At 46.4% G+C, this 25,407-nt stretch overlaps 2 protein-coding genes across 4 annotated transcripts in view; one reads left to right on the top strand and one right to left on the bottom strand.

Annotated features, from left to right (window-relative positions):
* adcy5 (adenylate cyclase 5) overlaps nt 1-8,593 on the top strand; it is a 54,172-nt gene extending 45,579 nt beyond the window's left edge. Inside the window, exons 9-21 of one of the 2 annotated variants that reach the window (XM_048979000.1) lie at nt 502-524; nt 951-1,110; nt 1,323-1,420; nt 2,161-2,248; nt 3,082-3,198; nt 4,232-4,396; nt 4,657-4,832; nt 5,073-5,093; nt 5,191-5,323; nt 5,568-5,831; nt 7,267-7,471; nt 7,555-7,679; nt 7,876-8,593. In XM_048979000.1, coding sequence (XP_048834957.1) covers nt 502-524; nt 951-1,110; nt 1,323-1,420; nt 2,161-2,248; nt 3,082-3,198; nt 4,232-4,396; nt 4,657-4,832; nt 5,073-5,093; nt 5,191-5,323; nt 5,568-5,831; nt 7,267-7,471; nt 7,555-7,679; nt 7,876-8,004 — 1,704 coding nt within the window. In that variant the 3' untranslated portion in view covers nt 8,005-8,593. The remainder of the gene's footprint in view (nt 1-501; nt 525-950; nt 1,111-1,322; nt 1,421-2,160; nt 2,249-3,081; nt 3,199-4,231; nt 4,397-4,656; nt 4,833-5,072; nt 5,094-5,190; nt 5,324-5,567; nt 5,832-7,266; nt 7,472-7,554; nt 7,680-7,875) is intronic. The other variant, XM_048979001.1, reaches the window with a different exon arrangement.
* A 4,888-nt stretch (nt 8,594-13,481) lies between these two features.
* Nucleotides 13,482-21,370, bottom strand: sec22a (SEC22 homolog A, vesicle trafficking protein). 2 transcript variants are annotated; one of them, XM_048979219.1, is made up of 7 exons: nt 21,213-21,370; nt 20,002-20,206; nt 19,064-19,227; nt 18,491-18,670; nt 15,403-15,521; nt 15,213-15,278; nt 13,482-15,129 (listed from the first exon to the last, which is right to left on the bottom strand). In XM_048979219.1, exons 2-7 carry the CDS (start codon nt 20,181-20,183, stop codon nt 14,929-14,931), a joined length of 912 nt encoding a protein of 303 aa, XP_048835176.1. In that variant the 5' UTR covers nt 20,184-20,206; nt 21,213-21,370; the 3' UTR covers nt 13,482-14,928. The 2 variants fall into 2 exon arrangements, with proteins under 2 accessions (XP_048835176.1, XP_048835177.1); XM_048979220.1 differs by having other exon boundaries at nt 21,081-21,219.
* Between the last annotated feature and the right edge of the window lie 4,037 nt (nt 21,371-25,407).

Here is a 25,407-nt window from a genome sequence, read left to right as displayed (position 1 = left end):
CACATTGCGGCAATTTCAACTTATCTGGAAAAGGCAGACATTTTGAGCCACCAATTCATTTTTCAGTGGAAAAATACAGTATGATAGGATTTAAACATGCAGAATTACAATATATGTTGTCACCAATGAAATTGAATCCAGTTTAATAGTTCAAAAATATTTATTCTGTGATTTAAAGTTCTACTCATATAGCCACCAGTTTCATACTGTGCGTGTGTGTGTGCGTGTGCGGTGTATGAGTGTCCATTAACCACATCCAGTGCTTAGCATGAAAAAGCATCACGATTGCTTTACTAAGAAGGATTCCAGTGTCATGTACAGATTGTCTTATTTAAATCTGTAGTTCCATTAAGCCCAATTATTAGGATGGTTCTGAAACAAAAATCACAGTAAACCAGGGTCACCTGGACTCTGGCTAAAGGAGATTGTATGTAGGTAACCCTCAAGTGTTCGTACAAGACGACCTCAATGTGACCTCTCTCTCTCTCTCTCTCTCTACAGGGCTTTGAGGACCCCAAGGACAAGTGAGTATGACGCCCCCTCCTCCATCTTTTTACTTGTCCAGTGACTAACTAGACTAGACATAGCATTGTGGTCCTTTGCATTTGTCGCCTGAGGCGGGCATGGAATCTAGGAGAAGTCCTGCAGTAGGATGAGTGGCTGTCAGACCTTCTGCGGGTCTGTGGTCCCCTGCAATGCAGTCAGAACACGCCACACCGAGATGAGCGCCGTGCCACATCTGTGTGTGTAGTACACACAGGCAGCATGACCCACGACACAGGGAAACAGTCTTACTCGTTGGCACACGATTGCATGGGGCAAAGGTTTGCCTGCATGCTACTGTATTACTGTATAGTGTTGATGGGGCGCCCAAGACTTTCTATAGAGGGCTGTAGAGGCTGCTTCTGAGTTTGAAGAAGGGGAAAAAAACCTTGTCTTGTGTTATCTAGGCATTTCATTTTCAGAAACACCCAAGAGAACCTGAACCCCGAGGATGAGGTAGACGAGTTTCTGGGCCGGGCCATTGACGCCAGGAGCATTGACCGGCTGCGATCAGAACACGTCAAGAAGTTCCTCCTGACCTTCCGGGAGCCTGACCTGGAGAAGAAGGTACCCAGGTTCCTGGTGTCTGACCTGCATTATGGAGAAAGTGCACATTTGGGTTTAATAAGGGCTTTACATACAGCACCCCTCCCCCCAAAACATGCCAGTGCACCTCTGTATGCATGTCTCCCCTCACATCTAATATAGATATTTTTCTCCACCACACCTTCTGTGTCTCGGTTCAATTACCCCACCCCACACCCCCCCCCCCCCCCCAGTACTCCAAGCAGGTGGACTCCAAATTCGGGGCGTATGTGGCCTGTGCCTCCCTCGTATTCCTATTCATCTGCTTCATCCAGGTTGTCGTGGTACCACGGTGAGTACCGGTGTGGGTGACCCAGGACCACAGAGACATAATCAATCATTCAATCATTCAATCAATCAATAAAATATATTTGCATTTAATGTTACCATGTGTGTGTATAAAACATTCTTTATACAATATAATTCTTACAGTAAAAGTCTGATGCTTTCTGTTTTAATTCTAATTGCACATCATTTCTTTGCATAGAATTTATTATTCTTATAATTAAATATTTATTTATGTCTAGTATTGTAATAGTGCCCTGCGATGGGCTGGCCCCCCCATCCTGAGTTGTTCCCTGCCTCGTGCCCATTGCTTCCGGGATACGCTCCGGACCCCCCCGCGACCCAGTAGGATAAGCGGTTTGGAAAATGCATGGATGGATAGTATTGTAAAATTCAGAATGTTTTTCAGGATATTTTGTGTACTGAATACTTTTACTGTTTGCACCAAATTTCATTGTTTGCACTGTGTGTGTCTTTGCACCTTGTCAGTTAATCACTCTATGTATTTATGTCTGTGCACTCATGTTTTTACTGCTGCCAGAATTTACGCCTGAGATCAAAGTCCATCCTAATATTAATACGCAGTAGTAAAGTAATATTGCAGTTTTCCATATAATGTCCATGTGGTCTGATTTGACTTATGATAGGATGCCACCCCTTTGTCTGGAATTGAAGAGTCTAGAGTTTTTCAGATTATTTTCCGTCATATGAAAGACCTCCTTTTTCACGTTTTCACTCATTTCTCAGCTCCACACTGATGATCGGCTTCTACGTCACCTGTCTCTTTCTCCTGCTGGCTGTCATGTTTGTCTCGACCATCTACTCCTGCTACTGGGTGAGATATCCTTTCCGCCTGCCCCCTACGGTGTCCCAGCATGCACAGATCTCACAGAGCAGGAAATATTTGACACTTGCAAGCAAAATGATTGGTATTTTTATTCCCTGATAAGTGGTTTGAAGATCAACTGGAGTAAAATGTAACATCTGGCTCTGCACGGACTAGATGCTTGCATGAATGCAGTGCATTTTCTCTAGTATTCTACCTCACGGTTGTTTAACCAGAATGGTTCTTAAGACACTGCGGATGGACCTAGACCTGGCTGAACTGCTTTTAGGTCAGAGACACACTCCGTTGGTAATATATGGTCACGTTGTTCCAGAGTGTTAGCAAAAGCCTGGTTGACTTCATGGTCAGACGCTTGATGATTGTGATGTATTTAGTCTGCTTTGGTCTGAATGGTGCACCCCCCTACTAACAGCCAACACAAAGTCCTCACTTTCTTAAATACATCTAAGCAGAACTCCTGAGGGGCTATTCACCACTGATCATGCCCCCCCCCCCCCCCCAACCCACCCAGGGAACTGATCAGCCCTTAGCAGCATTTGTTCCTGATAAATCTGGGTTGACCTCGGGTTCCAGTCTGGTTTCTGTGTGTTGCATTTCATTTTTGCCTCGTGCACCACCCATAAAACACTGTGGCTCATTATTGACATCAGCTAAACCTGCAGATAATCTGGTGCCGTGTCCTACACAGACCCTCAGAGTGTCCTGTAACTGTCCAGGTTCCGCTCACTGGAATTGCATGTTCAGGGATAAGACTGGGCTCATTTTCATTCCTGTTCATGATATCCATGATGAGTGTACATCATCTTTACTTCCATTTATAGTTTTTCCCAGTGTCTCTGCAAAACCTCTCCAAGAAGATTGTCCAGTCCCGGATGAACAGCACCCTGGTGGGGATCTTCACCATCATCCTGGTCTTTCTTTCTGCCTTCATCAACATCGTAAGTTCTGCAGCCACGCCTTTGCTGTTTATGCTCCAATTCAGGGACATATCTGCGGGTTTGCAGAAACCATGTGACAGACAAATTTAAACTTGATTTGGTCTGAAAGCAAAGGATGTTTTTACCATTCACCCAGTTAACCACATTCCAGCAACCAGTCGCGTGGTTGTACATGGCGAGTTATGGGATTATTTTTCAGCGCAGGTCTAGGAAACTTGTTGCCATTAAGCACTAAATGAATGGAGCAAGATACAGATATATTCAGGAGGAGAACCAGTTTATGTCAGTGAGAGGGCAAAGATCAATGTCCCAACAGAAGGATGACCCAAAGCTCACTGATGGTGCCCTCCCTAAGCAGTCAGATGATGCCCTCTCGAAGCTCACAGATGGTGTTCATTCTAAGCTGACAGTGCCCTCTCAAAGCTCGCAGACGGTGTCCTATCAAAGCTGACAGATGGTGCCGTCCCAAAGCTCACAGACTGTGCCCACTCTAAGCTCACAGACTGTGCCCTCTCAAAGCTCACAGATGTGCTCTCTCAAAGTGCATAGATTGTGCCCTCTCAAAGCTGACAGACGGTGCCCTCCCAAAACTCACAGTTGCTGTCATTTCAAAGCTCACAGGCAGCACCCTCACAAAGAGCATAGACGATGCCCTCTCAAAGTTTACAAACAGTGCCCTCTCAAAGCTGGTAAACGATGCTCTCTCAAAGCTCACAGATGGTGCACAGCACTTAGACAGGACCCTCTCAAAGCATGCAGACAGGGCCCTCTCAAAGCTCACAGAGGGTGCCCTCTCAAAGCTCACAGACAGTACCTTCACAAAGCGTGTAGACGATGCCCCCTCAAAGCACGCAGATGGTCCCATCTCAAAGCTCACAGATGGCAGATGGTGCTCACTAAAAGAATGTAGATGGTGCCTTCTCAATAACAGTGTCCTCTTGGTACATGGTGGTCAGCTGGTAAGGGGCACGGATGAGGTCTCCTTCCCGGCCCCTGACTGTTGCCCCACTGTGTGTTTCTACACTGGCTTTAGTTCACCTGCAGCACCAGCGATTTGCCCAGCTGCCTAGCGCAGGAGTTCAACATCAGCCGCAGCCATGTGAATGCCTGCCATGTGCATCACTCCGCCCTCAACTACACCCTGTACACCCTCAAGGGCATCTGCGGGGACCCAGCACCCAGCTGCAGCTTCCCAGAGGTGTGCGATTTTACCTCACCAGCCTGTGACCTGACCCTATATTGAATAATCCAGAAGAGCCGTTTCATGTTCTTGTGTTTTTCCCAGAACCCTCTGTTTCTCTGCGTTTCTGACCCTTCCCATAACCTTCGGTATTTTTGCTGTTACAATTCATATTTTCCCCAAATCATCCTGTGTTACACAGCCTCATTTGAAGTGTGACCTCATAGCGCCTGCATATCGTCTGTTCTGAGTAACGCCCTCCTCTCTCCCCCTGGCAGTATTTCTCCTCCTGTGTGCTCCTCAGCCTGCTGGCCTGCTCGGTCTTCCTGCAGATCAGCAGTATCGGGAAGCTGCTCCTCATGCTCTTCATCGAGCTTGTTTACATGCTGGTGCTGGAGCTCCCCGCCGTCAGCCTCTTCGACAACGTGGACCTGCTGGTGGTGGCCAATGCTATGTGAGTGTCCCGCCCTTGTGCCCTGCTGCTCTGGGATCTGCACACACTAAAGTAACATAACATAATGATATGTCCCTGATAACCTGAAACACAAGACACTTTTCTTTAATGCCAAACAATCATTTCAAATAGTAGTAAACGGTCAAAATGTGACCAGATACTGGAATGTGCCGCTAAGAGTGACAGGCATTTTAAGTCATGACTAAACCTCTAAGTCCTGCTTTTGTGTTCCCTCCACAGAGAACATGCCAATGGGACTTGGTAAGATGTCTGCCTCTCGCTCTGTGCAACGTGTGTGCCGTTGCTCTTCACACCTCATCCCCGTGGCTCACAGCTTGCTGTTTCTCCTGCATGGCAGCATGCCGATGGACTCTAAGGTTCCCCTGAAAATCATGACCCCGGTGGTCATCACCGTCTTTGTGCTGGCGCTCTACCTGCATGCCCAGCAGGTGGAGTCCACCGCCCGGCTCGACTTTCTCTGGAAGCTGCAGGTACGTCTGAGTCTGGACGTGTGTCTGCGTGTACGAGATGCCTGAGTATCTATCTGCTATGGTCTCATAGCCGTGCTACAGCTTATCTTTTGGCGCCTGCGGTAGCTGATTCTCAGGCATAAGGTACAAATATGGGGAGGGAGGGTAGCTGCTATCGTCAGCGTCATTGTCAGCATTTAGCCACTGACCCTGAGCCCCATTGATGATTGATCCCCCCACCCCCCCCCACACTCGCATCTTCCAGGCCACCGAGGAGAAGGAGGAGATGGAGGAGCTCCAGGCCTATAACCGCCGGCTCCTCCACAACATCCTGCCCAAGGACGTGGCTGCCCACTTCCTGGCTCGCGAGCGTCGCAACGACGAGCTCTACTACCAGTCATGCGAGTGCGTGGCCGTCATGTTCGCCTCCATCAGCAACTTCTCCGAGTTCTACGTGGAGCTGGAGGCCAACAACGAGGGCGTGGAGTGTCTGCGGCTCCTCAACGAGATCATCGCTGACTTCGACGAGGTGCGTGTGTGCTGGGTGGGCCCCGTCCACCACGCTGCCATGACTGCCTGCTCCGGTGCATGTTTCAGGGCTCAAAATAAACATAAAAGGCTTCGGAAATCAAAAGAACAGCTGCAGTATAACTCGACGGACATGGCCCTTTGCTTGTTCTGGCTGTAAACATCAGCTCTGAATATATAAAAGCTATAACAATCATTCCCTGTGAGACACGTTGAAAATAAGAGCATAAGAAATTTACAAACGAGAGGTCATTCGGCTCATCAAGCTTGTTTGGGGAGAACTTAACTAATAGCTCAGAGTTGTTAAAATCTTATCTAGCTCTGATTTAAAGGAACCCAAGGTTTTAGCTTGCGCTACACTAACAGGAAGACTATTCCATATTCTACAGTAACTACACACTGCGTAAAGAAGTGCTTCCTCAAATTCATTTTAAAACGTTCTCCTATTAATTTCCACTTATGGCCACGAGTTCTAGTATTTAAACTAATATTGAAATAGCCATTTGGCTGAACAACATCCAGACCTGTTAGAATCTTATATACCTGGATCATGTCCCCTCTTAGTCTCCTTTGCTCGAGGCTAAACAGATTCAGCTCAGCTAACCTCTCCTCATAAGACATTCCTCTAAGATCAGGAATCATTCTCGTAGCACACAGTATTCAAGGTGGGGTCTTACCAAGGAATTATATAATTGTAGCATCACCTCCCTTGACTTAAACTCCACACACCTAGAGATGTAACCCAAATGCTATTGGCCTTTTTAATTGCTTCTCCACACTGGTAAGAGTGGGACATGGAAGCATCAACATACACACCGAGATCTTCCTCATAATCAGCTACCTTTATGTCAGTGGAACCCATAAAATATCTGTACTTTATATTTCAACTCCCTGCTTGGATTACCTTACATTTATCTATGTTAAATTTCATCTGCCATGTATCAGCCCAGTCACCAATTAAATCTAGATCCCATTGTAGCCTCTGTGCTGCTACACTTTCCACCTTGGTGTCATCTGCAAGTTTAACCAGTTTACTGTATGTATTGGTGTCAATATCATTAATGTAAATTAGGAACAGTAGTGGTCCTAAAATTAAACCCTGCGGTACCCCACTATGAATGCAGGCCCACTGTGACAATGTGCCTCTAAAAACTACTTGCTGCTTCCTGTCTGTTAACTAGTTTTCGATCCAAGCTGCTACAGTTCCTCCTCTCTCTGTAACACAAGTCAGGTGTTCACAGGCGACATGTACTTGGCGTCACCTATGAAGATCACCCATCCTGCCATCTTGGAATATTTTTAGCTATAGTGTAATATTTACTTTCATTATCTCTACTTCATCCTTACTCTTGTTTCCCTGGACGCCTTGTCCCTCATCCTTGCCCCAATCCCCCTCCTCCACCAACCCGTCCGCCCTGCTGCTTCCATTTTCCCAGATTATCAGCGAGGACCAATTCCGGCAGCTGGAGAAGATAAAGACCATCGGCAGCACCTATATGGCCGCATCGGGTCTCAATGCCTCCACCTACGACAAGGCGGGCCGCTCACATATCCGTGCCTTGGCCGACTATGCCATGCGCCTCATGGACCAAATGAAGTACATCAATGAGCACTCCTTCAACAACTTCAAGATGAAGATCGGTAAGACCTCTCTGTCATGCCGCTGCCCCGCCCCTCATTGTTGACCTTCTGTGCATCTTCTCTGACCTTCCCCCTCCATTCAGGTCTCAACATCGGCCCGGTGGTGGCCGGGGTCATCGGTGCCCGGAAGCCGCAGTATGACATCTGGGGCAACACGGTAAACGTGGCCAGCCGCATGGACAGCACCGGAGTCCCCGAGAGAATCCAGGTAACCAGAACTAGCATATCTTTGTCACTGAATTCCCCACAGCATCTGTGCGCTCCTGTGCTGTGATGGACTAGGATCCCATTCAGTGCTGAACTGTCCAAGATTGGCTCCAGGCCCCCCTACGACCCTGATGAGAATGGATGGATGGGTGGATGGTTTGGATAGTGATGTCAGCATGGCTGTTCTCTCTCACCAGGTGACCACAGACCTGTACCAGGTGCTTAGTTCCTACAGCTACCTGCTGGAGTGCCGGGGTGTGGTGAAGGTTAAGGGCAAGGGTGAGATGATGACCTACTTCCTCAACGGGGGACCTGCCGGCACCTAACCAAGGCCCGGCCGGCTAGGCAGCAGGCAGGTGCCAGGGGTGGCAGCGTGTGGGGAGGAAGCAGGTCTCAGCAGCATTGGGACAGGGGGGCTGCCTCGGGCATACCCCTAAGGACAAAAAGCCACACCCACTTGCAGGGACGTACCCCAGGACCAGGATACGAAAGCCCCCCCGGGCAGGGTCTGGTGGGAGGGGCCCCTATGCCACCCGGCATCTGAAGAGACCAAAGAAATTGCACAGACTTGGCAGACAGACGCACCTCAGGTGTGATGTGTAAACCAGGGAATGCGCCACCTGGAGGATGAACAGGAATAGTGCAGCAGAGAGCAAAGGCAGCACCTCATGCTGGAGCTCCCTGCTCACCGTCCATAACAAGGCCTCTCGTGGACGACCTGGGGATCGAGTGCATGAAAAGACTATTATGCACAACTACAACACATGGATGCACACACGCGCATACGTAGAACTGTCATGTAACGCGTGTGTCTGGAGCCGCTGGAGACAGGTGAAGACAGTTGCAGAGATGGGGAGGAAGGCTTCTTTTTGTATTTTGACTCAAAAATAAATCTAGCATATATTTGAGAATCTATATTTTGTATATTATTGTATTAGAGAGAGTATATATAAGCCCATTTGTGTATTTTGTGTGTATATCCATCAGAAGTATATAGCAGCCATGCTTTCATTTTTTTGCAGTGGTAAAGGGGTTGGAGGGGAGGGTGAGCTGCATCACATCACATGGGGGGCGGGGTGGGGGGCATGTGCCTTAAAGGGGGAACAGGCAGCCGGTTGCTGGTCTGAAGAAAGTAGGGGGGCTGGTGTCCAGCAGGGGTCACTGCTGAGGCCCCTTTCAGTTACATGGTAACAGGATGATGCCACAATTTTGGAGTTCAGTCATTTGATCAATAGATAAACTCAGGCAAGCACTGTAGTTTGTTGTAGCGTAATAATTAATGCTGTACAATAGAGAAACACTGTATGTAGATAAGAATGGTACCTTCCTAGAGGAATGGGTTTGAATGTCAGTATGTATGACCCGCTCCACCTCTAGCCTGAGCTCAACTCATTCCCTCCTCGTTCCCCCACAATCCCTCCCCATTCCCTCCTCATTTCCCCCTCATTCCCTTACTCTTACCCCTTCCCCAGCATTGGGACTGTAGGGTCAGGCTGACCTTGAGCTCCCTGCTGCCACTGGTCCCTCCCCTCCCCTTTTGGCCTGTCCCGTTTCTTCAGACCAGAGCCTGCCATGATTCTGTGGTGTGCAGCATGACTAAAGCCCCACCTTTATGCCTCTTTAGGGAACATCTTGTCTCGCTTGTCTTGTGTTTGAATTTCTGCTTTGGGTCGAGGTCGCCCATCCCAATGAGACACATAATCAGTATTACATGACTCTGCCCAATGACCTTTTGTTTTGATGCCGTTTTAACTCCTGCTAACAAACAGCTATGCACTACAGCTCGTTACCTCCCGAAAACATCAATGATCTAAGGCTTTGACTTATTAATTAATGTCATTTGTTTATTGACAGTCACTTGTGTGTGGTTGGGGGGGGGGGATTGCTGTTCACCAAGATGGAGGATTGCTCTGACGTTGGTTGGTTAATCAGATCGCTGCTGGTTGCTTATCAGCTGGAGATAAATCTGTTGTGGTTTCAGTATTTCCCATGAACACGGTGTCACTGCCTCCCTGCCGTGATCCCGCTGTACTCATGATTAATGTATATTTTTGTTTCTCCGAATCAGTTTTGTCACACCTGTGTATCCATGGAAACGAGCCCTCCTGCCCAAGGCCACTGCCCCGCATCAGCACCAGCTTGTCTCCTCTTACATTTAGCAGCCAGGGGGAGCCGCACTACCGTGCAGTGCGAGCTTGCTTTGTGATAGGTGGCTCGCTGCACTGCTGAAGCTTAGAGGACTCATGGGGGTGCAGGAAAGCTGGTGAACGGCAGCCGCAGAAGCCACCCGCCACTCTTGTTTTGTTAGCACTGCATATCTAACATGTCAACACTATGCTGATTTTTAAATTTTTGTTTTATTACTTTTTACATCCCAATAAACTTGTTATACATTGAAAAAGTCGCCAGAACTACCTGCATTTATATTTTATTGGCAGATATTTCTATCCAAAGTGGCAATATTGGGAAAGCTGGGTCAGACAGTCCCTGCGGTTGGAGTTACGGGCCTCAGTCAGGGGTCCACCTCCCTCTGCTGACCCTGAGATTCAAACCGTCTAACCCTGTTGGGTCACACGCTGCCTCCCATTCTCAGTATAATTTTCATGTTCATTCTAATGACCATATAATACATATTTACAGTAAATCATTACGGAAAATGCATATACTGACCACAAGCTTTTCTGGCATCTCCTGCATACGTTAACGCCTTTCTGGAGCGTATTGGTGAAACCTTCCCTGCGAATCATGCAACCGCTGGACTGGACTGTATTGCAGACGTTGCAAGTCTGACATCAGCGGCCTGGTCGCCTCTCTGCTCAGTCTGGGCTCTGAAACACCATTGACGGCTTCTGTGGGTTGCCGTGTCTCTCGAATCCTCCAGCGTCAGCCTTGGTATGTTGGTACTCTGGGATACTGACACTCTTGGGTTAAATGTGTTCAAGGTTTTTTAAGATGATCCTTCATTGATCCCGGGGGGACATTCGTCTTCCAGTTATGGTTTCCAGAGACCTTAATCCGTTTGGCTTGCAGGCTTATCTGCCACTGACAGGTAGGATATCTTGTCATCCCAGGGTGAGGAAAGCTACTTCCAGTTGATCCATCTCAGCCAAAACAGTTCTGACTGACTTGTTTTGGTCAGCTTAGTTTGCACTGAATGTGGTTTAAATGATAAAGTGACTGTATATAATCATGTAATTAGCAAGTCACGAGTGGGATGTGTTATAAAGTGAGATTTACCTACCCAGAGTTAACTCCCTAGAGCCACAGTCAGTGTCAAACAGCACTATATCAGTGGTTATCAATTCAGTAAAATGATTTGGGGGGTCACCACGCGTTAAAGGAGGTAGTTTCAACATTGCAAACTAAGGGCTGCCCTTTGACAGGAAGGATGCTGGTATTACCCTCAACCAGAACAAAAAAATATTTTTTGGTATTAGACCAAAAATCAGTACTATCACCCAAACCGACTATTTAGTCAAAAGTCAGCTCTTATGTAGGGCAAACTTTTGGTGAGAAGGTAGAACTTATGCACCTGTTTCAATCTAAAAGCCTGCACTTAAATCGACTCTGAGCAGTTTAGATGTGCGACGTAAATTACTGTTAATTACTGTAAATTTACGTATTCTACAGAAAACTCGGAAGTAAGCCTCAAGAAACCTCGTTAAACCAGTGAACTCACTTCCTAGGACACCCCTCTGCTGTAACAAACGCAGCCACATCTAAATGGACTATAAAATGTGCTTCTACTCTATGGGCTGGACAGCTCGCGCTCGGCAGCGTTTATGTTGTGAAACAGTGATCACAACACAGAAAGAGCCAACACCTTGAACCTTTTTAAGTTTCCAAGCTTTAATCTCCATACCTGCTGAGTGCTGGAGGCAAAGAGCAGTCCGGCATATAGAGGGCAGAGCTGCAGTTTTTTCTTCTCCTATAGAAACAGGATGTGGTGCAGATCTTTGTGGGAGTTGAAATGCTGACAGTGATAGGAGAGTGCCAGCAATCCACTCTGTGACATAAGGAGCATTTAAAATATCACAATATAATATCCGTCTTTGAAAAGCTACATCGTCACAGCTGGACATTAAAAGATATTTCAGCAATAGTCTTTATTCCCAGTAGGGGGCAGTAATGCTCTTTCAGCAAAGCCACCTCTGGCTCCTAGACCACGCTTGTTAGAGGCCCTGAGGCTTTTAGAAATGCATTAAATTTTTCCAGATTGGGGTTCAAACCAGGCTGGTTCTGCAGATGGGGGAAACAGTGGTGATTTGGATTTACACCAGAAGATGACACTAAGGCAGCAATGCCAGGTCAGTGCAGGCACACACGCACACACACAAGTTGGACTTCCTATCTAAATGGGGACCGCCCATTCATTCCTATGGGAACAACCCTAATCCCAATCACGACACCCTTAACCCCCACCCACCCTAACCTTAACCGTAAGTAACCAACCCAAATACAAGACTTTTGGCGTTTTTACTTTTTTGATTGCATTGACAGATTATTACAAAACTGAAGTTACCCAAATGGGGACCTCAAAAGATGGCCCCAAAAGTAGGGAAATTTCAGGTTTTACTACACTTTGGGGACAATTTGGTCCTCAAATGTGATCTATACACACACACACACACACACACACACACACACACACAGGCTGCAGAGACTCATATCTGGCTCCCTCCTGCAGCTGCGCCCCGGATCTCCCCTGGGGGCCCCACCCTGCTGGTGTGAGGTGGCTATGACTTTAACGAGGCTGTCCCGCCATGTCCTGATGTGCGAGCTCTGGCCATAACTCCCCAGGGCCCATGGTGATGCCTGAAGCACGTGAGACCCTGAGAGTCCAGTAAGAGCCACCTGCCTGTATTCTTGGGCTCCCAGTGCTCGTGACTGAATGGGAATCTGGCTGTCACAGGAAGAAGGGATGCAACATGAAAGCCGGGAATCCAGTCAATTCCCCAAATCCCCAGGTGGAGAGTAGACTTCTAGGTTACATCAGCCCAGATACCATCCCTGTATTCGTTTACATAAAGCTCTACTCAGAACCTACTCAGAACCTCACAACTTAAGTAGCTTAGAAAATAAGACAATGATGTTTAGATGAAAAAAAGAACAATCAGACTGGCGGGGTGAGATCCTAACACTGTGCAGTAAAAGCTGATGCTCACTGTACATCACATACTCCTGCATATCTTACACATACATATAGAATTGGTTAGATTTATCTTTCACATATTTCTGAATACAGTTCACACATATTGTAGGCTTTTCTTTGTTGCAACATCATGCATACTTGTTATTTTCTGAATAGTAGGCAGTCAGATTTGAGTAAAATTACCCCGGCACCACCAGAGAATGACAGATCATGAGGACCGTTCCACAAAAGAGAAATAACAAAAGATTCAAACATTCACAACACAACAAAATGTTTATAATGCAAACGAGATGCTATATGATCTTATCGAATGTCATGCCCATTACTGGATATGGGCCAAAGATCTTAACCCATTAGTGATCCACTGATGTAGTCCTGATGTTGCCCGTCTCTTTCTAGAGCTGGCTGATACTTTGGATAGTGCGTTTGGGTTTAGCCACACCCCCCAAACCCCCCCACTCTCTTCCAGCCAATCAGCAGGGGGCTGCAGGCCAATACACACCAGTGGACATAGCAATAGGGGCCAGGGTCAGCAAGAATGGGACTAGACCTACGCCGGTTCACAACTATAGCCTTTATGGGAGGAGTACAGAAAAGGAAGACTCAAGATGACGCTGTGTAATGCAGCCATTACGACACTAGAAAACCATCTGTGTTTCTGAATTGTTTTATTTTTTTCCATCATTGCTCTTCAAAAGCACATGCCTGTCGTCTGTGTTGCATTGAGGTGCGTTCAGTAAAATTTACAAAAAATGCACATACATGCTTGACATCTGAATACTGTAGGCCACAGTGCAGGTAAATGGGCAAACTGGCTATTTCCACCACACACAGCCTTGGTGCTCATGTCCACACTGCCTTTTTATGTCGCAGTTACAAAATCATACAGTAGATTAGCATAATTAACCTGAATAAATACTAATTATTCATCATTTATCTGGTAGCAAAGATATATGACAATGATAAGACCAAAACCACCAGAAGTGTGCCTCAGGGTGCCTCCATGGGCATGGATTGGGGGGCTCAGAGGGACTGGCCCACCGCCAGGGGGCCCCAGGAACACAGCAGAACACAGTTCTGGCCCTGACCCCCCCCCTCCGCCCCCCTCCTTGAATGCTGCACCAGGGGGTGTTTCACCAATACCTTACAAGTGGCAGTATGCTTCACCTCAAAATGTCTGCCATACCGAATTAGGAGTAACCTCGGTGAATTTAACCAGAGAAATTTGTTAGTTGTCAAAGGTTAATGAGATGCAAATTGAAATCGCTGCTTGGCCGAGGTTTACAAAAGGCAGGACTGAGGAGGACAGTGCAGTATCTCAGGCCGGAATGCAAATGCAGGATATAAACATACACACTAATGAGAAGCAAACAGGACATCCCCCCCCCCCCCCAACCACTGAACAGCGGAAGGTCTCCCTAAACCAAGAGCCTCATTCAATGATCCAGCTCTGCACCACCAGTTATAATAATAACCGTCCTAAATTTCCATGACATGATGTGTGGCTGAATGGAAGTGCAGATCATTTTCAATGCACTGTTTGTACTTAAGGGCAAATCGCTAAACAGGGGCACAGCACAGGGCTGAAAGCAGCCTCTGCTGTGACAAAAACAGCTCCAAAGCACCTAAAGTGTGGTCCATAATTTATTACATGTAGCTCTGTGCTGTTATTTTTTATTTTTTTGTAAGATCACAGATTCCAAACCGAGACAGATGATTGGCAGGTTCCTTCAGTCACCACGGGGAGCTGAAAGCTTGCATACACCCCGGCTGTCTATGCTGTCCCACACGACACAACGCAGTTTTCACTGCTGTCTGAGCTCCCAGTGAAGGGAAACAGCCGCCTCTCTCTGCACAGCATTCATCTCCCCCAATTATGCTGATGGCACAGCTGTAGTGAAATGAACACCCCGCATTTGCCACATAAGCTATCCTGACAAATGAGACACTGCAATAAATAACTGGCATAATCATTTTTCTAGGTAATTAAAGTACGTACAGGGGTGGGTCCGCCCCAGCATGTGACCATGCAGTCCTCGTGTTCGCGAAGGCGCCCGATCTTGTCCCCCAGGCCAGTGGGGGAGGTAGGGGGTGGGGGTCAGACGTTGTAGTCAGGAGCTTTGCCTTGCGGCTGACGCAGGCGGATCTGCAGCGTGGTGAAGGCGCCCACCGTCACATGGAAGAGGATCTGCCATAGGTTGCGCAACTCGTACAGGTACATGTTACACAGGCAGATGAGGGCGAAGGCCAGGAAGGACTTGCCGTTCCTCCATAGCGTGCAGTAGGCAAACAGGTAGCACTGCAGGAGACAAGAGGAAGAGGAGCAGGAGGACATGGAACAATAAAACCCCAAGTCGGAGCGGACTCCGGGTCGACACTCACCTGGTACAGACAAGCCGCTGTTCCCAGGAAGAAGGCGATGACGTAGCTGAAGTCTTCATCTTCATTCTGGGGGGGGGGGTGTTACATTATTGGGGAGCTCTTACACGGCCCCAGAGGAGCAGGCGATAGGTGACATGCGAAAGCGGGAGATCAGCCCGCCACAGGTCGCACCCAGCCCGGCCCAGCACACCTGCAGGACGCTCTCGATGGCGTGGACGCCCCGGAGCAGGTTCAGACCACCGCAGAGCAGGCTGAGCATGCAGGACACCACTCCGGCCAGCGTCACAGGTTCCAGCATCTGGTTCGGGGCTGAGAGGGGGCACAGCAGTCAGGATGTGGGGAAAGTGGAGACGATGAGGGGATGCGGTGAGGGGAGACGGTGAGGGGACGTGGCCCTTATAACCCCAGAAGCGTTAGAACTGTCAAGAGCAACTTCATGTCACCCAATATAATGTCACTGGATTCCTGGACTTTCACGGGGGCAAAGCAGCAAAGCAGACCCCAAGAGGACGGGATTAAACCCTGATTCCACAGAGAGGGAATTGGCCTCACTGGGGTGTTAATGGCGTGAGGCCCCCCCAGGCGTCCACATGCACCATTTCCATAATGCTGAAAGAATCGCTCTGTGGGCGTTGCTCAGGTGGGAGGAGCCCAGGTTCGAGCCACAGTGGAGGACGTGTCAGAATATAAGCCTAACTTGAGGGCAAGGGGTAGGGCTGATAACAGAGCCCCAGGGAGGGGGGGTGGGGGGACAAAAGGCTCAGTGAGGCGGGTGTAAACAGATTCTGCACGGTCAGTGATGTGTGAAGGTGCTCACGGGGGGGGGGGGGGAGGGGCTGGCCCCAGCTGGAGGGAGGGGCATGTCTGGCCAGCACAGACATGCTGAAAAAGTCCCAGCCACAAAGGCAAGGCCATAGGGGGGGCTGGAAATGTAAAACCATGAAATGGGGAGGGGGGGCCCTCAACGGGAACATGCTAATGAGCCGGGAAGGAGAAAGAGTGTGAAGATTCGTATGGCCATGGCGAACATCTAAGCGCCAGCCAGCTCATTTCGGGTCAGCTGGACCATGGCATGATGAAACGAGGCCTTCATTAAGGAGCGGCACCCCATCGCCATCACTTTCCATCCAGATCCTTCTAAATCCTCCACTTCCTGCAAGTCCCAGTGACTCCTGCTGGTCACGAGCACGAGTCACTGTGTTTGCATATCTCACGTATGAGCCACTGCACTGGCCCTGAGGCCTTGGCACGCAAGTGGAGGGTGAAGTGAACCAGAACACGTCCTCGAGCTTCGAAGAAGACAAATCAGGCCTGTCCTTAGTGCATTATCATTAACTTGGTGTTGGAAATCTGTTTCCTAATGTCCAAACTTGATTGGCTGTTGGCCTCTCTTACTTGTGTACTAAGAAAAGAAGCGTTCTCTCATCGGCAAATATCCAGAAAGTTTAAATGTTTCTAAGCATGGGAGCAGGTCTTGTGGAGGGATGAAAGTCCATCAGTGAGACGAGTTGGACCAACAATTTCAAAGTGAGCGACTATAAATGAGACAGAACTGTTTGCCTGCTTGAAAAGGTGCTGGGAGGGTTTGGACACAAGTTATTTCCTGAAATTGCTAGAAAGGAGGCTGTGAATCTGCGCTGCAGTGATAAAGGCAAGGGGTGGTTATTTTTATGAAACTCATACTTAGGTACTCGCATTCATTAAATTGCACTTAAAATGCACAGTAAATTGATACACTACACTTCAAAACCAGTCAGTTACATTTCTTTTAAGTATTTCTAATATTATAAAAATCGGACGGTGGGTCCAAGCTTCTGGCCTGTAGTGTGCATTTTTCACATATGTGTACGTAAGTATATTTAGACGTGGACACTTTACAATTTTGATCTACTACATCTTACAGCAAAGACTTATACTTTCTACTGTACTACATTTCTACTTAGCGTTTTACAGTCATATTGCGTTTTTTTTTTCTTTAGATGAGGACAGGGAAAAGTAGTGATGGGACCGATAATACAGAGGTTTTCTCTTCAAAGTAAAACCCAGCGACTCGAAGCAGGGAGTAGGCATCAGCGATTTTGAATCCTTTTAGCTCTTAGAAACTTGGAGAGATCGGTTACTGTACAGTTTGTACTACACACAGCAGCTAACGTAATGGTTAATTGTGAATAACACATTGATAATGTCATGACAAAAGTGTTCAAATCTGCATCCTGTGGCCATTACCTGGCAAGTTTTATTTAATAACACAGACAAATAGGGCTTTGCGATATGACAAAACTCTCATATCCTGATCATGATACATATCATGATATAGTACATTTTCTCTAAGTTATATCAATAAATGGTTTATATAAAATGACCACATGAGAAGACCTATTTATTATTTCATTTTGAATTATTTACTCGACAAATAAAAGGTACTTGCTCATATTTCATTATTTTTCCTTTTATTTAGAACCTTTGGGCAAATTTCCAATTAAGCATTTAACAAACATAAGATATTAATGTATGAAATATAAAAAGGTAAATAGAAAACCGAAAACTGCTGGAGCAGACATTTTTGTATCATCACATAATATATCCCGTCATATCGCACAGTCCTATACACATACAAGTTGTCGTCGACTTCGACTGGTTGCCCTTTATTTTACATGCCAAAATTATTGTACGTATAGTATACTATGCAGTAAAATTATATCATCCTTAAGTCATATATGTTTGGTGCTTTTTAACATTTTTATCATTACATTCCTACTCACGCTGGACAACACTCGCTGTCAGAGAGGGTGCAGTCGATCAGTCATAAGTTGCATAGGTCGTAAATTAACAACGATCTGTATGTCAGTGCTAGAACTATCGCTGAACTGTGTGTCTGACAGCATGTGCTCAGCAACATTAATCATTGTAGCTGGTTAATTATGTAAACCGAATTTCAGTCACAATGGAATATGATATTTCTGAAGCTCTTATTATAAACTAGAATTTTATGTTTTAAATGTTTAGATTGGACTATCATGTCTGAACATATGTATTTAACAAAATGTATGTGCAATCGACACAGTTGCATCAGGGACTACAAGGTCAAGTACTTTCACTTTAATACTTTAAATATATTTACAACCAAGTGCTCACTTACTTTTACTTAAGAATAAAAGCCAATGGGGTACTTCAACTTTTACTAGAGCACATTTTTGCTTGTTTATTTCTACTTTCACTTAAGTAAATTGTTTGATTACTTCCTCCGCCACTGCAAAGCGGCACATGAGGGATCCTACCTATGCCCTTGTACTTTGACGGCGAGTGGTGGGAGAAGCCGTTGAGTGCGCTCAGGTCCTCGGCAGACAGCTGGAAGGGAGGGCGGAGCTTAATCTCCATCTGCATGTCAGACAGGTTGACCCTGGTGGACAGGGAGCGCGGGCTGTTGTAGCGTTGCTTGGTTTTCTGAATGAAGTTGTCTGTCGCCGACAGAGAAAACAAGGCGCAGCATGTTACTGCGGGCTGCCATTTTATCAGGAATGTCCTCACTACAGCCTGTGTGAGCCACAGTACATTACCTACCTCCGAAGCCAACCTAGTGCATATGGAAACATATAAATATGAAAAGGGGAATTCTGAAATTCAAGTATTAAACAACTGTAAACAATGCAAAAAAAAAGTATTTTTAATTGATTAAATCTTAGATTTCATATATTATGTCTTACATTTAAGAAACTGGACTGTATGATGCAGAGCTTCTGGGATATCTCTGACATCAAACTCACTGTGCCAGTTTCAACTGTCTGCAAATTTTTTTGGTAAATGATATTTTATGGAGGTCGCGCTGGTGTACAGCTGGCAAGAGTGCTCACCGAACTCGATGAAAGAGTATGGCCGGACGGCGCTGTTGATCCGCTTCGTGTCGTAAGTGACGATGAACTCCCTCTGCAACTCATCCAGGAAGCAGAAGGCCAGGACGCTAGGGTAACTCTCAGAGCACACCATCAGGTATCCCACTCCCAGGGAACTGGTGAAACTGGGAGACACATACACCATCAGGCATCCCAATCCCAGCGAACTGATTATACTGACAAACAAGCAAACACTCTGCAGCTTCATTTTTCCTTGGTATTGTCAACACTGAGTTCTCGCACAGGGCTGTGGCCACCTCCTGTTACCCGGGACTGTTGCCCTGGGAACGTTATCTGCTGCCGCTCTGGGACAGGAGTCCGGTAAACTTAGTGTGTACACAACCTTTTATAACTGCCCACTTTCCTTGGTGATCTAAATGGCGGCTGGGACTTAAATATATAAATAACCAGGGACTGTGTGCTGGTCTGGGCCTGCACCGCTCAGACAGCGGAAGGAGATGCATGACAGCGTTCCCAGAAAGTGATGGCGGCTCTGCCTTCCGCTCAAACATCTCCAGAGGACTGTTTAAGTACCATACACCCCTTTATGACAGTTCAGGTCAGCAGACAGGTGCCAAGCAGCCCAATGTGTATCTGGGCAAAGTGCTCCAAAACAGACATTTTTAACCTGAACAAGGGTGCATTCATGCACCTCTCCTAACATGCTTCAACATAGATATGCAACAAGAGAGACACAGGACTGACTCTCAGTTCTGCCCGTCTATCTCCTTACCGGTGAACACACCTAAATCTAACAGGTGGGATATTACCTGGGGCAGCCTGTGTACATGCCCCCACCCATCTCAACCTGTTCGTGCACGTGCTGTTAATCGTGTCGGTGCTGTGATGCGATTCCCTGTCCCCCATCCTCAACAGCTGACAGCGGCCCAGACACTCACTTAACAGTATGCTGCCCCGTTTTCAGCGTGCAGCGGTCTGGGAACTGGCTCAGCTTCTTCGAGAGGCTCTTCAGGTGCTTCTTGGTCTCCTGTAGCCCCCTGTCCTGCTCATAGTCTGTGGAGGCTGAGAGAGGCAGTCCATCTCTCACCCGCACCACGGATGCAAACAGAACCATGGACATCTTACGGCTCTCTCAGTAGAAACCTGCAACACATGCCAAACAGCTAAAGATCCCCTGCAAGGAACCCACTTACCACAAGATTCCCTACCTAAAAGTTTGTATAACTAAGGGAGTCTTATCACTAGAGCTCAAAGCACGGATCATAACTCCGCTGCCACTTCCAACTCTTCAACTCGTCTCACTGACAACAGAAGTAGTTTAATCATTACTATACAAACTGCACTCGAACTAGCACAGTAGACAGAGACTCTCACAGAGACGCTTAAAGATGATTAACTTTATGACTTCCTATGATTCCTAAACAGAATATTGCAAATGAATAACGATTGAAATTGAGATATTAGTAAAACCAAAGAAAACAGACAATGAACTATAAAGCGCGTCTTATCCAAAGTAAGAATTACGCAGCTTTTCAGCACCCTGGACAGCACGTGGACCTTCTCGTGGGAACGACACACCTGCATCACAGTCTCGCGATACCCCACGGCCACGCCCACTCGCGCGATACCGTTAATGCCAGCTCAGAATAAACAGAGTGCTGCTCACCCGATAGCCTAGACGGTTCTTATAAATGCGTGTGACATTATTTTAGTCACTTAATTACAGCGGTGCATTTTATAGCACCGGAATGATTCCGTGGTTATATTATAAGCTCTGGGTGTAGGTTCCAGCGTCAGACACGATTATCACAAGCTCTGGGCTTCTGCTCCCATCACACAGAATCTAGCGGCTGGACAGACAGACGCATCTCGCAGAAAGCAGCTTCACATGAATGCAAGCGATGGAAGTACTTCCGGATACACTACGCGAACAGTAACAACGAGAGCTGCACTGGCATTAGTTTAAAGTACACACGATCGCTTAGATACGCAGCTAGACACGAGTACATCCCCATACAGCGATTTCCTTGCTGTGGTCCCCCCACCACCGAGCGAGCCGAGAAGAGTCCGTCGCATGCCGCTGTTTATTCACACATAGAGGGCCTCGGTATTCGGAAAGCGCCGGGCTGCCGGCCGCTTGGTCGCTGACCTGAATCGAATGGCCGGCTATGTATACGAACGACGTGGGCTTTCCCGGGAAAGCGCATTTCAGCACTCCTCTGCCGCGTATCGTGCAGTATTGTTCCCGTTTCCTCTGCCGTCATACGCCGCCGTCTGTGTGCGTGGCGGCGCGAAGTGCATTATGGGAACGCACGGAAATGATCTGACGTGGCTGCGGGTAACGTGTCTTTGCAATGATCCCAAATGTACGAACAGACAAATAGGACATATCGAGAGCAGCGTTTTTCCTACTTCATATTCCAGACTTTAAAGTGTGGTGTTCCAGCACTCCTATAAATCTTTGTACTGTATGTGGCCAATTTCCCGTTTGATCTTCCCTGGGGCGCAGATAGACAGCAGTTTGTCATATTTAACGGTCCAGACGATATTAACCGGGTTAGTCATACAGAGCAAAATGCCGAATTTATTTCCAAAGCTTACAGGATGTGGGCCTGCGTGGGGAATTTTGGAATGGCCAAAATAGGCAGTTTTGAACATGTTCAACTGGGGTCATTGAAAGTCATTACGCTACAGGCTCAAGAGGATTTAGAAATCCTACCCCTGCCACATCTCTGAGTCACTCTGCGCGTGCATTACTGACATTTCACTGGCACGCATTTGCTGTTCGTGCAGGGAGACACCCATCTCTAACAGGGAAGACACCAGCCATTGCTTCCCTCTGCTTTCTGTCTCCTGGGGTAACACTTAACTCTCTATGGAAAAACAAGTAGAACTACTGGATCTGCTTAATATGTTTTTCACAGTTGGTCATCCTGTAATGAAACCCTGCATTAACTGTCTTCATACAAGTACAAGAGCAAATGCACCCAATCAGTAGTCGGGATAGCTGGATTTTTAACAATTTACCATACATGTATTATTTACGTACCATTTAAGACCACTGTATGTCGGTTATCACTTGTGTAATGGAACAATCACATCTTTCTCTCATGCGACCAGGGCTGCTTACAAAGCATCAGTGACACACGGATGAATAGAAAGCTATCCAAAGGGAAAACGCCATAACCGAAAACAGCAGATATTCTTGGGAGATATGTCAACAAGTTTTTGGAAGAAAAGATTATATAAACATTACGTAAGATATTCGCTGTCTATTTACGGGATATATGCAGTTTCCTCATTGGAGAACGTATAAAAACTCAAATAACAATTACTCATGGTTTCTTACAGACTGTTCACAAGTGTTATAAATATTAACTTATTTAAGGCAAGTATTTTAATGGATGAGGGTCTTTACGGATCTCTCACAAAGGACCGTGTCTATGGGCTGGTGTTCCTCTGCTCCGATACACTTGAGCACGTACATTTGCGCAATTCTGCGTCTCAGTAAAATTACACAAATGAAATATGACCTATTATTCATCATTTTCAATTTGTAATCTTGTACTAGTTTTATAATAAAATCCAGCAGTTAGAAGGGAAAAAAATATGCATAATCGACCTTTTTGCGAACAGCATGGGACCTCTGTTATACATCAAAAGAAGCAATCTTTTGGCCACATATATTTTTACTGTCTAGCATGATTCAAACCCAGCCACCCAGCACTGATGCCAAGGTCATTAGCATGTACTGCTGAGGACACCGTAGTCTCAGTGGAACAGCACAGGAAGGGTGTTTTTTAGCCCTCACGCAATTGGCAGTTACGATTGGGACACTCCCAGCAAACTTCTGGCATCCGCAAGTGCCTGTTCTGTAACAATGAGTATAACACAACCACTGACATACAGCTACGTTTAAGAACACTTCTTGAAAAGTAACACTGATGTGAATAGACAGACTAACTTACAGATTAGGTGGTGGGGACGGGTGCTGTGCAAAGCAAGATTTCTCTTAGTTAGCAGGGCTAACTTAAGTTAGCAGTCATAAACGTCCAATAAGAGTTTAAGTAAGGAACATTCCTATTGGACAATCATGACTTTTATCTTAAGTTATTCCAGCTAAGTTGGTGGAACATCCCCCAGGGTTATAGCAGGTGACCTTTGAGGGAGGGGGGGCTGAGAATTGTGGCTGCTTGCTGCTTCTAATCCTAAGGTTAAAAATGAAAATGACATCACAGATTTCAGTTGTCTCTTGCAGCAGAAAACTGAATAATGTTGCCCAATTCAGCCGAATGAATAACAATCACTGTGGTTTTTGGGCTTTAACAGAAGCCCAGCAAAATTAAGAATATAAAATAAATAGCAGCACTAGCCTGTGTGTATCAGGTCCTGAGGTAATGGTGGGAATAACTTGCAAGGCTGTTGTGAAGGTCTCTTCCCTTTTCCATTCCACACAATTATTTCCATTTCTAACAGCAATCATGCAAAGTGTTATTACCCAAAATCCTGTGGCTGCAGCCTTCATTCTGTCACAGATTCCACTACAAGGTGAAAATTGATGGCTCAGATTGGGGATTGATCTTAATTACAGTGAGACAGACTGGGGAGATGTAATCACAGAAGGACCGCCCTGAGAGGAATGAGCTCATGTGGCTCTCCACGGGTTCAAGGTCGCTTTGTTTGTGATTCAGCCACAAGAGACTCGACAAATCAAAGACATCAGAATGAGGGGTAATTGTTACATATTAGCCTGCTTTCAGTTTCTTAACAGTCTCAAAGACACATTTTTTTTGTAGGCTGAAATGATACATTTAACCTCCCCATTTGAACAAATTTCACAGAGGATTCTTTACAATCAAGTCAAGCTAGGATGCATGATTAGATTACTTTCATTTTTTTTTGCAGAAACCAGCATGATGTCATATATTACTGTTGGTGTGAATAGCTTAGTCTCAGAGATTTTTTGTGATACTCGCTCACTGTTGATGTTCTGGTCTATGACATTGCAATTACCGACCATAAACAAGACAAATGTTTCTGCTTATTTACTGATTTAATGTAGAACATTTCTCCAAATCAAGGCCTGCATTGTATTTTGTTTTTTGTGGAATCAAACATGCATAACAAATAAAAAGCAAAAATGAAATATTTTATAAAATACGCAGTAATGCAGTTTCATTCAGCATGAGGATTGTTTCTCACAATTAAACCCACCCAGCTCTTAAAAATGCATGTGCACTCCTATGAAATCAAACACTATTAAATTTATGTGAATAAAATACATAGATACATTTATGCTATCAGATGTATGCTATCTGTTTGCGTGCCGGAAATGTGATGCTTTGTAGTAGACTGGGCTGTATGTCTTTTTGCTTAGAACACCAGTCAAATATCCATATTTTTACCCAAAACACTGATTATACGAAACACAGTATAATGACAAAGACTGACATATGCCCATTTTTTCCCTGTGAAGGCAGGTGGATTACAGGTTTGTAGCAGGGCCGCTGCTTGGGTGGGATGCCGGGCTTTTCCACAGGCAAACTCCTCAACTCCCTTCAGCATCACACCACCAGAGAGCAGACAAGGCTCCTCTTTCTTAGCATGAGACCCTTTTAATTTGGCTGCTTTGCCCAGGTTAGGATCAGCCGCTGCTTGTCCTAGGGGCATATCAGGAAAAGGCAATACATGCTATGAAATGTAAATCACATTCACAGCAACCATGGCTACATACCAGAAAGTTGCTGCCCTGTCCCAGGGACTGTTGATTACTTCTGCTGGGCTACAGGCCTGCCACATCAGTCTAGCTTCATGTCACCGTTCTCAAACAAGCCCTGCCATTGCTGTGTGTATGTTTATCCCATCCTTCAGTGCTCAGGATCTTCACATAATCCTGGACTCCACCTGCACCCTCTGAGCAAGGAGACACTCCACTGTCCTCTGACAGTCCATTCGCAGCCCTTGACTTCCAGTCTCACATTTCTGCAGCAAGCAGGGTTGAATGGCAAGTGCAGAACCCATCCCTACCTAAGACGTGCTGCCCTTCATGAGATGGTGCCTTCTGAAGGCTCTCAGACTGTGCGTCTCCTCACGTATAGTGGGATCGGATGATGGGTAGGTACAGGTCACTGGTTCTGGAGGGCACATAAAGGAATAAATAGCATTTCAAAGAGGGACTACTAGCAGAAGGTTTTGCTTCCACTAGACCTTGAGAACCTAATGCTCTTTCTACAAGTAAATATTCTGGAAGTATTTCTATTTACACAAAAGCAAGTCAATGTGGTATGCTGCTCGGGAATGATGAGATCATGGTTTGAATTACGGGTTAGCTAAGGGGAGCTCAG

The sequence above is a fragment of the Brienomyrus brachyistius genome, chromosome 16 (genome assembly GCF_023856365.1).
Source record: "Brienomyrus brachyistius isolate T26 chromosome 16, BBRACH_0.4, whole genome shotgun sequence".
NCBI lineage: Eukaryota > Metazoa > Chordata > Actinopteri > Osteoglossiformes > Mormyridae > Brienomyrus > Brienomyrus brachyistius.
This window is presented reverse-complemented; position numbering and strand designations above follow the sequence as displayed.

Bases quoted from the DNA above. Each gene is read 5' to 3' on its own strand.
- sec22a (XM_048979219.1), bottom strand. From the start codon at position 20,183: ATGTCCATGGTTCTGTTTGCATCCGTGGTGCGGGTGAGAGATGGACTG. The intron at 18,671-19,063 runs GTGAGCACTCTT...TGTCGGCGACAG, and splicing joins ATACTCTTTCATCGAGTTCG to ACAACTTCATTCAGAAAACC. The intron at 15,130-15,212 runs GTGAGTGTCGAC...TGTCTCCTGCAG, and splicing joins CAGCGGCTTGTCTGTACCAG to TGCTACCTGTTTGCCTACTG.